At 35.5% G+C, this 16,053-nt stretch overlaps 1 protein-coding gene across 4 annotated transcripts in view; it reads right to left on the reverse strand.

The window, feature by feature from the left end:
* The window catches only part of DPYD (dihydropyrimidine dehydrogenase), an 833,094-nt gene that overhangs the window by 13,675 nt on the left and 803,366 nt on the right, over positions 1–16,053 (reverse strand). For 3 of the 4 annotated variants that reach the window (XM_059375481.1, XM_059375484.1, XM_059375480.1), the window contains one exon: positions 10,495–10,638. The exons of the other annotated variant lie outside the window; for it this stretch is intronic. In XM_059375481.1, the coding sequence (XP_059231464.1) occupies positions 10,495–10,638 (144 nt within the window). The remainder of the gene's footprint in view (positions 1–10,494; positions 10,639–16,053) is intronic. 4 annotated transcript variants of the gene reach the window in all.

Consider the following 16,053-nt stretch of genomic DNA (forward strand, 5'->3'; position numbering starts at 1 on the left):
GCTTCTGAATGGGATGCAGTCCCCAAAAGTATCTATCCATATCATTCATTCCCTCTATTCTTTAAAGTGTTTACTCAAATGCCATTTAATCAGGCAGGCCTCTCCTGACCAACCTCCCTAGCAATTCCTATTCTCCTAATCCTGCTATATTTTCTTCCCAGCACTGAGACCATCTGACATGGTATGCATTCACTTGTTTACTTGTTTGTCTCTTTCTCCTTACTAACATGTAAGAGTCAATAGAGCAGGGTTTTTGTTTTGTTCACTACTGAATTCCTACTGACTACATCAGTGTTGGAACATGGTGGGTGTACACTCATGATTGCTGGATGAATGACAAAGTGAACGTAGGGTGAATATGACAATGTTTGCCCACTAGAGGTTGGAATCTCAGTGGTTACGTGTGAAAGAGAAAAGGAAACAATACAAGGTGTCGTTGCCAAGATGAGCAGCTTTCAGACCTGTGGACACTTCTACATTAAGACTTCCTTCCTCCACATTATCATTTCCTTCTGGTTATTCTCCTATTTTTCCTCCCTTGGTTCTTCTCACTGCTTCCCCAGAACTTCCTTCTCCCATGTAGGGTATTAGGCTAAGTAAAAATTATAAATAGATGTGAAGCTTCTATCTTAGGTCTAGCATGTAGTAGGTAGTCAAAGTGTCCTTTATATCCTCCAGCATGGGTCCCTAATTTGGTTGAGTTCTTTAATTTCAACATGCTCAAATTTACATTTTCATCCTACATCAAAAAAGGGCATTCAATCTAAAAACACAAAGAGCAAATCCTGGCTCATTATCTTTTCTTTATTTCACTTAGTGGGACCATAGAAAACCTAATTGTTTTTGGTCTCCTTATTCTTAACTCCTTACTGGTCCTTGTCCCTCAATGTCTAATGAGAATCACCAAGTTCTAAAAGGAGAATTAACATGACTCCATCAATTTCATCCCTTCCTCTGTCTCCATAACCATGGCCACCCACCAAATCCAGGACCATATTTTGGATCTCCTGAAACATTCCAGATCATAGGGCTCCCTTAATTCCAGTTCCTCAGAGAAGACCTTCTTTGCTTTTTTGGTTTAAATTAAGGTCTTCCTATGAAAGAGACTGCATACATCCTGTATTTTTCCATATAGTTTGTATCACAAATATGATTTTATATTATTAGTGTAATACTTTGCTTAATATGTTTCTTTCTCGAGTCTGTTTCTACTTCATGAGGACAGAGGCTGTGTCTCCTTTATTTATTATACTATAGATGCCCAATTCTTACCACATTGCTTGTCTCATGGTACGTATGCAAGAAAGATTTCCTGGAAAATATATGGGCTTCTTCAAAACTTCCAACTTGATTGGCCTCCAGAGCTTTATGTACTCTTACTTTCATTCTTGAGTTAATTTTATTGAAGAAAATGGGAATGGAGAGTCACCTTAACCTATTATCTCCTTCAACCTGTCCATTCTTGACATAATAACTAATAGTAGGTAATATTTATTTAGGATATATTTGATGCTGGCTAAAAGCATTTCATACTTGCCTAATTTATAACCCCATGAGGAAGACTTTTATTTTCCCTGTCTCACAGGTAAGTTAACTGAGGAAAGTTCATGCAGCTACAAAATGGTAGTGCCATAATTTGAACCTAGGCAGTGGGACAGAGCAGTTCCATGCTTAATGCAGGAAACTCATCCTCCATATAGGTAATCTGTTAAAATCTTATGAACTTCACTATGTATTTCAGTGAAAGAAAATAGATGAAGGCTTCTTATGGTTGCTTTCTTTAAACATGGCTACTTACTAAAATGATACTAGTAAGCCCAAATTCAGTTTCATTAAATGCATATGGCATGGCACGCAGTAGGTAGAAAATCATAAGAGATGTCCTTTCCCTAATGCCAGATTACTTAATGTATTATCTGAACTCCATCCTCAACCTACTTGCCACAGATATAGGTTCCATAATCACACTCTTTCTGATAGCTTTAGCTATTTTCTCAGAGGAGACAAGCTCATGCAAGCCTTGATTATCCTAACATATAAACAAACCAACCCTTCGCTCTACCTGATTTTTATCTTCCTGTCACTTTCCTTCTGATCAAGTTCAAGTCTAGAAAAGAGTATTCCATTAACCTTGTTCTTATTTTCTCAACCTGCATTAATTCTTCAATTTACCATTCCATTGAAGCTGCTCAGGCCAAGACAAGCTAAAATATGAAGGGTGTGAATGTTAGCTGAGGAGTTTACCTTAAGATGTGGGAATCTTAAGGAAGGGGTTAAAAAAATCAGATTTGCATTTTTGAAAGAATTTTCCATAATTGTTGGAGAATGTATTAGGCAACAATGACAAAAGAAGGTGGGAGTGGTAGAATATTTCAAAATTCCGTGAAAGAATATATAAAGAACTGTATTAAGGTCTCCTTGGAAGGAGAGGACAGAGGAGGAGGGAGACATGAGAGATAAAAATGACAGACATTGGTGAATGTACCCTGATCCCATTCACGAGTGGGATGAGCAATAGAATAGAATCTAGGCTGAATTTCAGGTTTCTGGCTTAGGAAAGAGAGTGGTCCTCAATGTTCACTAAGACGCACAACTCAGGGTGGAGAGCAGTTTGGTTGGAATGATAATCAGTTTAGTTTTAAGTATGATGGCCCTTGTGCTCCTTTTTTAGACTGGAGGTATCCAGAAGATAGTGGCCTGCAAACATCTGAAGCATAGAAAAGAGAATGTGATAGGGAATAGTTGAGATGACATGTAAGAAAAGTCTAGATTAATTGTAAAAGGAGATGATATAGAAATTAGGAAACAGAGAGATGAATATAGACATCATTATCGTTTAGCCAGTTATGAGAGTTAAAAAACTTGAATGTAAAGCAAGTCATGCAATTTAAGATACATTTTGTCACTGAGTCACAATTTGAAAGATGAGGGGCCACATGGAAGTGCAGATATTGAGATCTTGGGATGATTGTCTATTTGCGGGGGAAGTCTATAACCATACTTGATACTTTAAAGCAACAAAAAGTTTAGATTAGTCAAATGTAAATACTAAAATTCTAAAAGAATGAGATGGGGTGAATATTTATGATCTTACACTGGAATAAAGCTAAACTAAGTATATAAAGAGAGAAATCACAAGATACACTTTTGCCTGATATAACTACATAAAGTTAAAGCTGCTCTACATATGTATAAAAACACTACAATACAAATTATGAGACAAATGGCAATATATAAAAAGTTTATAAAAAATATGAGCAAAGATAAAGATTCCAACAGAAAACTGGTCTAAAGAATGAGTAGTAAATTCACAAAAGAAGAAATGGTCCAAAAATTTATAAAAACATGCCAATCTCACTACTATTTAAACATTCAAAATTAAAGAAAAGAAATGAAACACTTTTTTGACTATTACATTGGTTAAAATTAAACATAAATTCATTTTTGATGGGTGCCTAAGAAATGGGCCTTCCTGTATTTTTTTTTTAAAGATTTTATTTATTTATTTGACAGACAGAGATCACAAGTAGGCAGAGACTTCCTGTATTTTTTGGTGGCATGTAAATTTTCACACTCTTCCTGCAGAGAAATTTGGCAATATGTATTAAAAGACCTAAAATTTCACCTCTGATTTCTCTTGAGAAAACAATAAGACCTCTATGCAAAGATTTTGATACAATGATAATTATAATAGCCTTATTTGTATACAATTCTGGAAACAACGTAAAGGTTTAGCAATGGGTTACTTATTTCTTTCTCCATGTTTTTATTTAAATTTCAATTAGTTAACACACAGTATAATGTTAGTTTTAGCTGTAGAATATAGTGATTTAACACGTGCATACAAACCCCAGTACTTCTCATCACAATAACTGCCCTCCTCAATCCTCATCACCGACTTAACCCATACTCCCCGCCCACCTCCCCTCATCAGTTTGTTCTCTATAGTTAAGAAACTGTTTCTTGGTTTTCCTCTCTCTGTTTCCCTCTCACATTCATTTGTTTTGTTTCTTAAATTCCACATATGAGTAAAATCATATGGTATTTGCCTTTCTCTGACTGACTTATGTTGCTTAGCATAATATTCTCTAGGTCCATCCATACCATTGAAAATGGCAAAATTTCCTCCTTTTGTGATGGCTGAGTAATATTTCGTTATATATATATATATATATGCCACTTCTTCTTTATACATTCATCAGTCAGTGGACATTGGGCTATTTCCATAATTTGGCTATTGTTAATGCTGCTATAAATATTGTGGGGTATGTGCCCCTCTGAATCTGTATTTTTGTTTATTTTGCTTTACAGTGAAATGTTCTGAGTATATCTGTTAAGTCCATCTGACCCAATGTGTTATTCAAAGCCACTGTTTCCTTGTTGATTTTCTGCTTAGATAATCTTTCCATTGCTATAAGTGGAGTGTTTAAGTCCCCTACTATTGCTGTATTATTATCAATGAGTTTCTTTATGTTTGTTATTCATTGCTTTATATACTTGGGTGCTCCTATGTTGGGAGCATACATACTTAAAAGACCTTCTTGGATATGCCCTTTTTAAAATGATATACTGCTCTTCTTCATCTCTTGTTAACAGTCTTTGGTTTAAAATCTAGTTTGATATAAGTATGGCTACTCTGGCTTTCTTTTGACATTCATTTGCATAGTAAATATTTCTCCACCTCTCACTTTCAATCTGTAGGTGTTTTTAGGTTTAAAATGAATCTCTTATAGGCAGCATATAGATGGGTCTTATTTTTGTGTTTTTTTTTTAAATCTATTCTGACACCCTATGTGTTTTGATTAGAGTATTTAGTCCATTTACATCCAGAGTAATTAATTACAGATATGCATTTAGTGCTATTTTATTGTTTGTTTTGTCACTGGTTCTGGAGATTTTGTTTGTTCCTTTCTTGTCTTTGTCACTTTTGGTCTCTCCTTTGCACTCCAAGAATTCCCTTTAATATTTCTTGCAGGGGTGGCTTAGTTGTCATGAACTTCTTTAGGTTTTTGTTTGTCTGGGAAACTCTTTATCTCTCCTTCTTTTCTAAATAATAGCCTTACTAGATAGAGTATGCATAGCTGCAGATTTCTCCCATTCAGCACATTGAATATGTCATGGCACTTTCTTCTGGTCTGTCAAGTTACTTTGGAGAGATCTGCTGCTAACTTTGTCTTCCCTTGTAAGTTAGGAACTTCTTTTCTTCTGTCTTCCTTCTTTCAAGATTTTTTTTTTATTGCTATATTTTCAAATTGAATTACAATATGTCTTGGCGTTGGTCTGCTTTTGTTGATCTTGATGGGTGCTCTCTGTGCCTCCTAGATCGAGACATCTGTTTCTTCCCCCTGGTGAGCAAACTTTTCAGCCATCATTTTTTCAAATAAATTTTCTAACCCCTTTTCTCTCTCTCCTTTTTCTGGGACTCCTATTATACAAATCTTATTACAGTCCATGGAGTCACTGAGTTCCCCAAGTTTATTCTCATTTTCCATAATTATTCTTTCTCTCCTCTGTTCAGCTTCATTAGTTTATCTTCTATATCACCTATTCATTTCCCTCTTTCTTCCATCTTTGTGTTCATTGAATTCAGTCTGTTTTAAATCTCAGTTATTGCATTTTTCATTTCTGATTTTTTTTTAACTCTTTTACCTCTGCAGTAAGGGTGTCCCTGAAGTCTTTCATTCTTTTCTCAAGCCCAGCAAGTATCTTTGTGATTTTTTGCTTTAAATCTCCACCAGGCATATTATATCTGTTTCAACTAGGTCTCTGGCCATTACCTTCTCTAGGTGTTTCATTTGGGATGAATTCCTCCATCTTGGCATTTTGTCTAAGTTTCTGTCCTTTTCTCTGTGTTGGAAAAGCCCATTATGTTTCCTGCTCCTGAGAGTAATGGCTTTATGAAGAAGAGGTCATATGGTGTCCAGGGCCTGGTGCTCCAGGAAGTGTCTCTGGTGTTGTGCTGTGTGCACTCTGCTGCTGTGTTTTGGGTGCTCTATTCTTTAGGCCAGTCTTCTGCAGAGCCTTCCCTTGCTGCAGTGGGCAGTGTTTGGTCCTTGACCAGAGTTGGGGAGTTATAACTAGGTGTGCTCTGTTCTGCTTGTTTTTTGTTTTTTTTTTTTTAAGATTTTATTTATTTATTTGACAGACATCACAAGTAGGCAGAGAGGCAGGCAGAGAGAGAGGGAGGAAAGCAGGCTACCTGCTGAGCTGAGAGCCCGATGCAGGGCTCAAACCCAGGACCCTGAGATCATGACCTGAGCCAAAGGCAGAGGCTTTAATCCACTGAGCCATCCAGGTGTCCCTATTCTACTTGTTAAATGAGATCTGATACTACTTCCATTAGAAGTGAAGCCCAGCAGAATTCTCTGTTTGGGTATGGATAGGAATTTCTGCTGGTCTTCTGGGGAAGGGGCCTGCCATGCTGAGACTGAGGCAAACTTGACCAACATGGGCAGTACTGCCAGAGCACAGGGGTATGGGACCTGGTACAAGCAGGGTAGGCAGCCAGCATTGGACCTGTGCTGTTTACTGCAGGTCGTTCTGTGTTCATGCTAAGGGAGTGTGGAAGACCATGGCACCAGCTAGCTCCTTTGTCCTCAGAGAGGGGTCTCTGTGCTTGCTGCTCTCAGGGAAGCACTCTGAGGAAAGCAAATAGTCTCCCCCACTGTGTGTCCCAGGCATTTTTCAGATCACTGTTTCCACACTGTCTGCCTCTGTGTTGTTTGCCTGCCTTCTCTCTGGGAGCAGCACAGTGCCCTCCAGGCTCTAATAAGTTACTTTTAAAAAGTTAATAATAAATTCATATTATAAAATCCTATGAAACCATTATTTTGATATAAAAGTGATATATAAATTATTGTGAAGTTTTTATGTAGCAAATGTAAGAATATTCTAGGTTTATTTTAATATATGATATTTAGATATAAAAATGACTAGAATTTTATAAATCTAAGTTTTTATAGTGGTTGCATAAGATCATGGGTAATTTTTACACTAATCTTTGCACTTTTAACATTAGGAAAAAAACAAATGAAACTATGGAATGTTGGAGAGAAGTATTTAACTTTGCCCAGTAGTCTCATTTTACAGGTTTCTTACTTGATATTTGCCCCAAATCAAGTGATTAGTAGTACAACTGAGACAAAACCCATGTGTTAAAATTCCCTTATTAAATGTTCTTGTATTCCATGTTGATGTCTTCATCTTCCATGGCCTATCTCTAGATGTATTTCATACACTTTCTAGAATGGATCCAAATTTTTATAGCTCCTATTGTGAGTCAATCTTTTGAATCTCTTAAGTCAGCAATTCCCAATTTCATTTCCATCCCTCATTCTACCACTGATGACTATGTGACTAATTAAATTATTTAATCTTCACTTTTACTTAGTTTTCTCATCTGGAAAATGAATATAAAGATAGTACCTATCCCAGGTATTGTGAAGATCACATGAGATAAAACATGGATAGCACTTGGAACAGCAGAGGCACATTAGATGTACTCGTTGCCATGTATTTCCATGCTTCCAGGAGATGAACTTTCTTTCCTACTCTTTCTTTCTTTCCTACTCTGGTAAGAATGTGAATAAATGTGGGTCTATTAGAGAATAACTGATCTAATTAAAAATGCAATCATATGGGGCACCTGGGTGGCTTAGTGGGTTAAAGTCTCTGCCTTTGGCTCAGGTCATGATCTCAGGGTCCTGGGTTCAAGCCCTGCATGGGGCTCTCTGCTCAGCAGGGAGCCTGCTTCTCCCTCTCTCTCTTCCTGCCTCTCTGCCTACTTGTGATCTCTGTCTGTCAAATAAATAAATAAAATCTTTTAACAAATGCAATCATACATGCACACACACACATCATGGATCTAGAAATCAGGAGTCATCTGAAACTGGGGTTCTCTGGGGAGACAGGAAGAGATCTCTATATTTTCTTTCTTCCTCTAAAACATATGCTCCCCCTACCCTATAGAAAGCATTATAGAAAGCAAGATAAAGTGAGCAGTCATTCTTTTAACAAATGTAATTCCTCATTTTCCAAAGACATAGTTGCATTTATAACCATTATTGCACTAATAATTAAAAGTTGTTCTTATAACTATTTATAAGTGAAAATGCTAACCCGAAGAAAACAAATAAGCAGAAAACAGTCAAACAAACAAAAAATTCAACCCACAATTACCAGCTACCATTACGTTTTTTGACAGGGCATACCATCTCCCTAGAAATGACAACAGATAGAATGGGTATGACATCCTGGAGAGAAGCCAAAGGAGTGGAAAATCCACTAGACACTGGGAAAATCTACCATAGCAGTCCTTTAGTATATCAGCACTATTATTGTTTTTGGTGCTGGGAAGATGGTATCTACAATGTCATGAGGCTCATGCAATGTAACACCAGGGATACTTTAATTTGGATAACCTTAAATGAGGAGGCTGAGGAGAGGAATGTAAGTTTGCATTCTTTTAAAAGACTTTCTCTCCTTCCTTTCTTATATTTTCCTTTCTTTCTTTCATTCTTTCTGGGAGAAGGAGAGGGAGAGGGAGAAGCAGACTCCTAGCTAAATGCAGAGCCTGATGCAGGGGTCAGTCCCACAAACCTGAGATCACGATCTAAGCCAAGATCAAGAGTCGGATACTTAACTGACTGAGCCACTCAGGCGTCCCTAATTTGCACTATTTTTTTTTTTAATAAGACTTATCCATCCTTGATACTTTAAAAAAAATGTTTACTTACTTTCCTGACTTCACATTTCTTTGGTTTATTTAATTCTGCTGAGTTTGATATTTTACTTGGATTAGTGACTGACCAGCTTGAATTCAACTCTAGTAGGCTTTTTCTTTGTTCTGTTTTTGTCTTGCTTCTAGGTTATCAATATATTCCCTGAAGGAACAGAAGACTAGAAAAGGTCAAATGCTTTTATAATCACCTTGCACTTTTCTTTCAAATATAAATAATAGCTTTCTTTCTATTTTTTACATGTCAGGAAAAGATAAGATCTTACATTTAATTCAAGTTAATTTAGAAGAGGCATGGAAGTGGGACAATGCTCACTTAACCTCAAATCATATAATAATTATAGCCAAACACAGGGCTTGTGAAGAGCTGAAGGATCTGGTCTTCTCTTTATCATCAGTGTCTAGTTCATTCTTCTGGTAACAAATAATGCTGGGAAGATGGTATTCGGGGCTATTATGCTGTTAAAAGTCCCAAGTGTTCACTTTATTTAGAATTATGGTATTGAAATACTGGTAGAATTTGTGTTCAACTACTTCTATATTTCCTTTCAGAAGTCTGAATCACTTAAATTTTGCAACAGCAAGTGTAAACCCCACTGTTTTTGACATAGGACACATCTTTTTTTCTCTCACAGGCAGAGGGAATTTTGAAGGTTCTAGTTCCCAGGTGACCGATAAAGATGAATTTCTGGGAGGTTCCCCTGAGAGGTCTTAAGAGCAAGATTTTCAGCTGATGCTTCAAACAGAAAATGGAAATGCAGGAGTAGATTGTCATTAAATAGGGAAGAGTAAGTTTCGGTAACTGAAACCATATTAAGTGATGGTGATTTCAGGGATAATGGAGTTCTATAAGTCCTATAACACCTCCCTTTTCTCTCATTAAGACAATTCTATTTTGGGGAAGGTGGGCAGGAAGGAGGTAGGTGTGGTTATGACAGGGCAACCCAAGGATCTTTGTAGTGATGGAAGTCTTGTATCTCAACTGTGGTGGTAGAAAAAAACCTACACGTGTGGTGGGATTGCACAGAAGTAAACACACATGTATGCGCATATACAGATATGTGCACAAAAATAAAAAAAATTAAAAATCTGAATAAGATCAGTATATTGTATCGGTGTCATTATTCTGGTTGTGATATTTGGAAGAAGTTACACTGGGGAAACTGAGTAAAGGGTTCACAAGACCTTTCTGTATTATTTCTTAACTGTATGTGAATCTGCCACTCTTTCAAAATAAAAAATGCAAGAAAAAAATCAAGAAATATAACACATCCACCATTCCATCTTCATGATAATTCTTGCTATTACCCAGCAAATCAAAGTCTCCTGATTCCCCAATTCATAAGGCTTTCTAGAGACTCAATCATACAGAGTTTGTTCAAATTGATGCTGTTGGATATTAATCATTTAGTTGTATTATATGACTAACATATCTCTTGGATTTAATTGTATATGAATATAACTTTAAAATGACTACGAGAAGACAAAGAATTCACCTTAATATTTCCTGGCCCATTTAATACATACAGAAATTTCCATGAAACACATACTTGACTATATTCTAAAAAGTATAAAATATGCAAATAAAAGAGGCTAATCCTTATCACCATACAGATTTTTTTTAACTTTTATTATATTTTTAAACAAAATAAATTATATACTTACCCAGTAAATAAATAGTTAATCTATATTGAGTTATATTGTATATTTACACAGCAATATAGTATATATATATATTTATATAACTTAATTTTTACCTTGATGGTAGGTATAGGCTTTTTGGGGATAAAATGCTTCCTCTCAAATGGTGGCAAAGCTGCATTTTGTTCTTTCTGTCTAATCTTGTTCTCTGCTATGATTTCCTTGCGCTGCTCCAGATAAGGTCCAAAACTTGGTAGTTTCTAAAAGGTAAATGCACAAATAAGAAAGCGTGTTAGCTCACAGAAGAGAAAAATGTGGGGATATTAATACATAAGTATTATCAACACACAAATGTGTGTTTTGAAATTGTTCTTATATACTGTAACAATGTCTTCATTTATTTGAGACTCATTAGGTATCAGATTCCATTAATTATTAAAAAGAATTAAAGAGTGCAATACTTTGGCCAAATATATACATATTAAATATACAGACATTGGGAGAAGGAGAGAAGTGAGTTGGGGGAAATTGGAGAGGGAGACAAACCATGAGAGACTGTGAACACTGAGAAACAAACAGGGTTTTGGGGGGAGAAGGGGTTGGGTGAATCTGGTGGTGGGTATTAAGGAGGACCTATACTGCATGGAGCACTGGGTGTGGTGCATAAACAATGAATCTTGGAACACTGAAAAAAAATAAAATTTTAAAAAATACACAGATGTTAATTAAATATATTTCTAAATGGAATAAAGTTCACAATGGTAAACTAAATCCATTCACTTAAAATGGTAGCTATTAGACCATTTGTTTGGTTCGTATAGACAGAAGGTAAAACCTATTGATGCTTTTTTTCCTCTTCATCAGGTTTTTAGCACAATATAGACACAGCCATAGTCCCTGACAAATGCTTTTGTCAATAGCAAAGGTACTTTGCCAAAGTTCTAATCTGTATCTCTATTTTATTGTGTTCAAATTCTTACTACATCTCTTTAAAGACTGTAACTAATGTTGATTGCAATTTACTGGAGTAATTGAAAAACAAAATGGTAAAAATATTGATTTCTCCGTACAGAAAATAAATTTTATTTTGCATGAAGGAGGCAAAAATAGAAATGAAAAGCAGAGGAAATATCACAGGGCTTAAACAAACTCCATCAGTATTCAAAATCACATCATGGAGCTTTAAATCTCAAGGTTATTCAACTGTACTTTACAAAGTTCATTTAGAAAGATACCTGGGTGTAATGGAAAAATGCTAAGTGGTTTCAAGTTAACACGAATATGCCCTCATACTATTCATTATCCCACAATTATTCCCTCTTCACTTTTGTCCTTCTCCTCTTCTAGAACCTTTGATCTTCACTTTTACTGACACATGAAGCTGGTAATAAACACCACTAAATTCCAAATGTTCTGTGTCCGCCTATAACCTGGAATTGCTGGGTCTCTTTTCTAAGACTGCAGAAACACCCTTTCTTCTCTCTCTCTCTCTCTCTCCTACAAAATAAAGCCCATTTATCTAGCTGATAGAGGCTTGGAAAACTACAGCACTCCAAGGTCATCCTGATCTCTGACCTAGCAAATACTTCGGTGAAAAATCACACTTGTTTTGAAACATTGGCCTCCACCTGCCAGGTTGCATAACGTCCCAGGAAAATGAGTTCTCTAGTCCTTTAGAGATGTTAGCAGGGTACGTAAGTGAAACTTAACCCACACTCCAATTCAGCCAAACTGTCCCTGAAAATTTATATTAGCAGAACATATTTATGTGGAAATATCTAAGATTGTTACTTCCATTCTCAATTTACTATAATTATGTCAGGAAGTTGAGCAAATGGAAGCAATGTTATGAATGCCAAATTATTTATATACAATTAAACTATGACTCTATACTTCATTCCTATACCTCAATGCTTTCCTAAATTACAATATGTAATGATTTCAGTAATATGAAATAATATGATGAAGGGACAGAATATATTGTATCTATTTTACCATAAAATAGATGATGCTATCTTGTTAGAAAACATCAAATCAATGAGTATAAAACAGATCCTCAACATTTATCACATAGGCAAGCCCTTTTAATGTAGAATAGATAATGCTTGTTTGAAATATCCTCTTATTAAATAACCTTTTCTTGGGGCAGATGAGGGTGTTAGGGATTATATGTGATGTCAAAGTTCAGATAATATGGGGTTCAGAGAACATCTCATAAGGTGGTAAACGCATGTCCACATGACATCACTCTTGTCAGAGTATCACTGTTTCCACACTTCGCTTCTATACCAAGGGCACTAAATCCTAAACTTATATTATTGAAGGTTATAAAAAGTCATTAAATGTTGAAACAATTGACCTCTGGCTCTAGTAGATTCCTCATGGTGGCAAGCTCAATGAAATGCCGAACCACTATCCAGATTCCCTGAGTCTTACCAACTGAGCACTCTGATTCCATCCAAGAGTTCTATAAATGTTATTCAAAAGAAATCATTCCTGGAACTTTTTGATCTATCTTCTTTTAAATATAAACCAGAGGAGACTTTTTTTCCCCATTTAGAATATTCTTTATCCAAAGGGAAATAAAATAATTAAGTTTAAATTGTGATATTTTCAAATAGTTCCAGTGATTATAATAATAATAATAGCAATAATAATTATAGTATTTGAAAACCCCTTGGTGCTGAACAGAACACAGCCTGGGTAAACATCTAGCATCCTGATATTTTCTGTAGTTTTTTTTGGGCAGTGATTGACCACATTTGCCTTATTTAAATTATATTGCCTTTCTATGGCTAACAGAGCTATGAGTATAATGTGATAATCTTTTCTAATTAGTCCTAAGGAGGAGTTCTCAATTTAACATAAAGATTCCTACAGGATTTTCTTTGTGTGTTAGTTAGAGCAGTCAATGGAAAAGAAGGAAATCTCTTGCCAATATTTTTTCTTTAAATCGAAAGCAACTCACACATGATACCAGTGACTGCCCTCTCCAAGCTTCTACCATTCATTCATGTCCAAGTCAAATAGGCTCATTTGTGTGTAGTTTCTCACTGGTATATGGAGGTCCCAGAGACCAGGTATAGTGCCAACTTCCAAAACATCAAGGCTGCCATAGATTTTGCTTTCTGCAAATTAGTATAAGAAAGTTTAGTGCTTTTTAAGAAATTTTACTTTGTTACAGAGGAGCCTGGGTGGCAAAGCTGGTTAAGCAACAGTCTTGATTTTGGCTCAGGTCAAGATTTCAGGGTCGGGGTCTGGAGATCGAGTCCCATGCATCTGATTCTCTAGTCAGTGCAGTTTGTCTGAGATTCTCTCTCTCCCTCTCCCTCTTTCTTCTTTCCCTGCTCATGCTGTCTCTGTCTCTCTCTCTAAAGTAAATAAATAAAATCTCTTTAAAAATTCCTTTATTATGTATTAAGAGGGCTCTACCATATCTGAGTTCTGAATATTTTAAAAGTTAAGTTTTCTGAAAATACAAAAGATCAATTCTCTCTTGCACCAGACGACCACCTTTACACACACTACACTTGGCCTCACGTTTGTGTTCAGACCTTGCCAAAAAAAAAAAAAAAAAAGAAAGAAAGAAACAAACAAACAAAAAGCAAAATAAAACTGAGAATGAGTGAAGACAAATGCATAGTTGGCTGGTGTGTATGTGTGCAATCAGTGATGATTAATAAAGCATTTAGTTCAAATCTCTGCCTGAACATATAGTTAATTGATTTCCTATTGCAGAAGGAGAAGCAGCAGAGCCTGACAGAGCCAGCAGCAGGAGCTTTTCCTCTTCATTCATTATTTTCTTACAGAAAAAGTTGTAGCCCGCGGTAACTCAAAGCAAGGGGTTTTGAGCGTCATGCTATATTTCTTAAACAAAGAAAAAAGTTCTTTACGACTATCAAAAGCTGCTTTGTAACTGATGAACTCAACAAAGCTCCGAAATGGTATGATTTTTGTTTCAATACTTTCTCCAGGGATTCATCATTGATGAATTTGTTCTCACCAGAAAAGCTAAATCCTACTCATTTAAAGATAACAGTATCTCACACTAAAACTGTCTCTATCCAGATATAAAAAGCATTACATTGCCGATAGAAAAGTGACAACATAATGAATCAACAATGATATCTTAAGCCAGCAAAGCTTTAAGGTAAAGCAGTCCATTTGGATTATAATTTATTCATGGATCAATCTAAAGGTAATTGAGCATATTATGAAGTAGAAAAGCATTCTTGTTTCTAATAGAAGCAGGTACTGGTATCTTCCAGTTTAAATTGCATAATTTTTATGAGAATGGCAGCAAGTTGGCTAATAGCAATGGTGTACAGTGCTATAATGGATCAACTCTATTTTCCTAATCATACTGCCTTATCTGATTGGAAACAATAACAACAAGAAAAGTAATTACTTGACAGTCAAATGGTAATAAGTTAAAAGAGGATTTCAGGTTTATACTGAGTGTAATCTACCTACATAGGTATACACACGCATATATAAAACCACACATATACACTAAGTACAATACATATTTATATATATATATATAATACTCAATATAAACCTGAAATCCAAATATATATATATATAATTGTGTGTGCATGTGTGTGTATAATATACTTGTGCATGTGTATATGTATAAATATATACACTGACAAAGAAATAAGTTCAAGGATATATGTCTCACAGCAATTCTCCAAGAATTGCTTTTTTTTTATACAAATCCAAGAATTGCCTTTTTTTTTACAAAAGTCCACATATGACTTAGTTATACTATTTGTATTCTGCCATTTATTCAACAAATACAGTATCAAACACTAGCTCTGGATCAGAAACTGTCCTGTACTACATTAAAGGTTAAATAAATTCTGTATAATATGTGTACATTTAACAATGTTACACATTTTCTATGTATCCCTTGCCATACATTAAGGGTACTGTCAGCTTGAATTATATATTAAATATTTCTGGTTATTGCAGTTGTCTAAAGGAATGATAAACCAAACTTCTTGGAAAACTGTTTGATCTCAATTAAATGACCATTAATTGGAGATTAAAAAATGAAGAAAATAAAAGAGTTACTCTTTAAAAATAAAACAACTCAGGAAGGCAAAGGAATACTTTTTAGATACTCAAAATATACAGTTTGGACCCCAATGGCTGGGAACATGGGTTCTCTGAGTGTGTTTCTAGCATACCTTAATTTCAACCACTGTGTGCTCAGCATGACATACGTAAGGGAAACAGAGGTGAGAAGTCTCAATTCTGCTCTGTCCAAATTCAGTTACTTTTCTTCTTCCTTTCTCTGAATTATTAGAGTAGTGAACTGCTTACATTTGATCCTGATTTTTATTTCAAAATCCATTTTAGCATGGCTTAGATTCAGAAACTCAGATTTTTCCTGTAACTGACATGTAATGCTTAATCACTGACATAACAATAAGCAGTTTTTCATGATATTATCAAATTTGGACAGTGGAAAACAGTAAAAGACAAAGAGGAAAGGACCATCTACATATTTCATAATACTACATGGTGCCCAGTGGATAAATGGGGACAAAGAAGTCGGACATGCAAAATACCTGAAATTAATGAAATACAACTGTTAGTTGAATCTGGCAAATTGAAGAGGACAACTTTTGATAAACTATCTGATGTCTGAGTCATTCAAAAGCGAT

This window comes from Mustela nigripes, chromosome 14 (genome assembly GCF_022355385.1).
Source record: "Mustela nigripes isolate SB6536 chromosome 14, MUSNIG.SB6536, whole genome shotgun sequence".
Lineage (NCBI taxonomy): Eukaryota > Metazoa > Chordata > Mammalia > Carnivora > Mustelidae > Mustela > Mustela nigripes.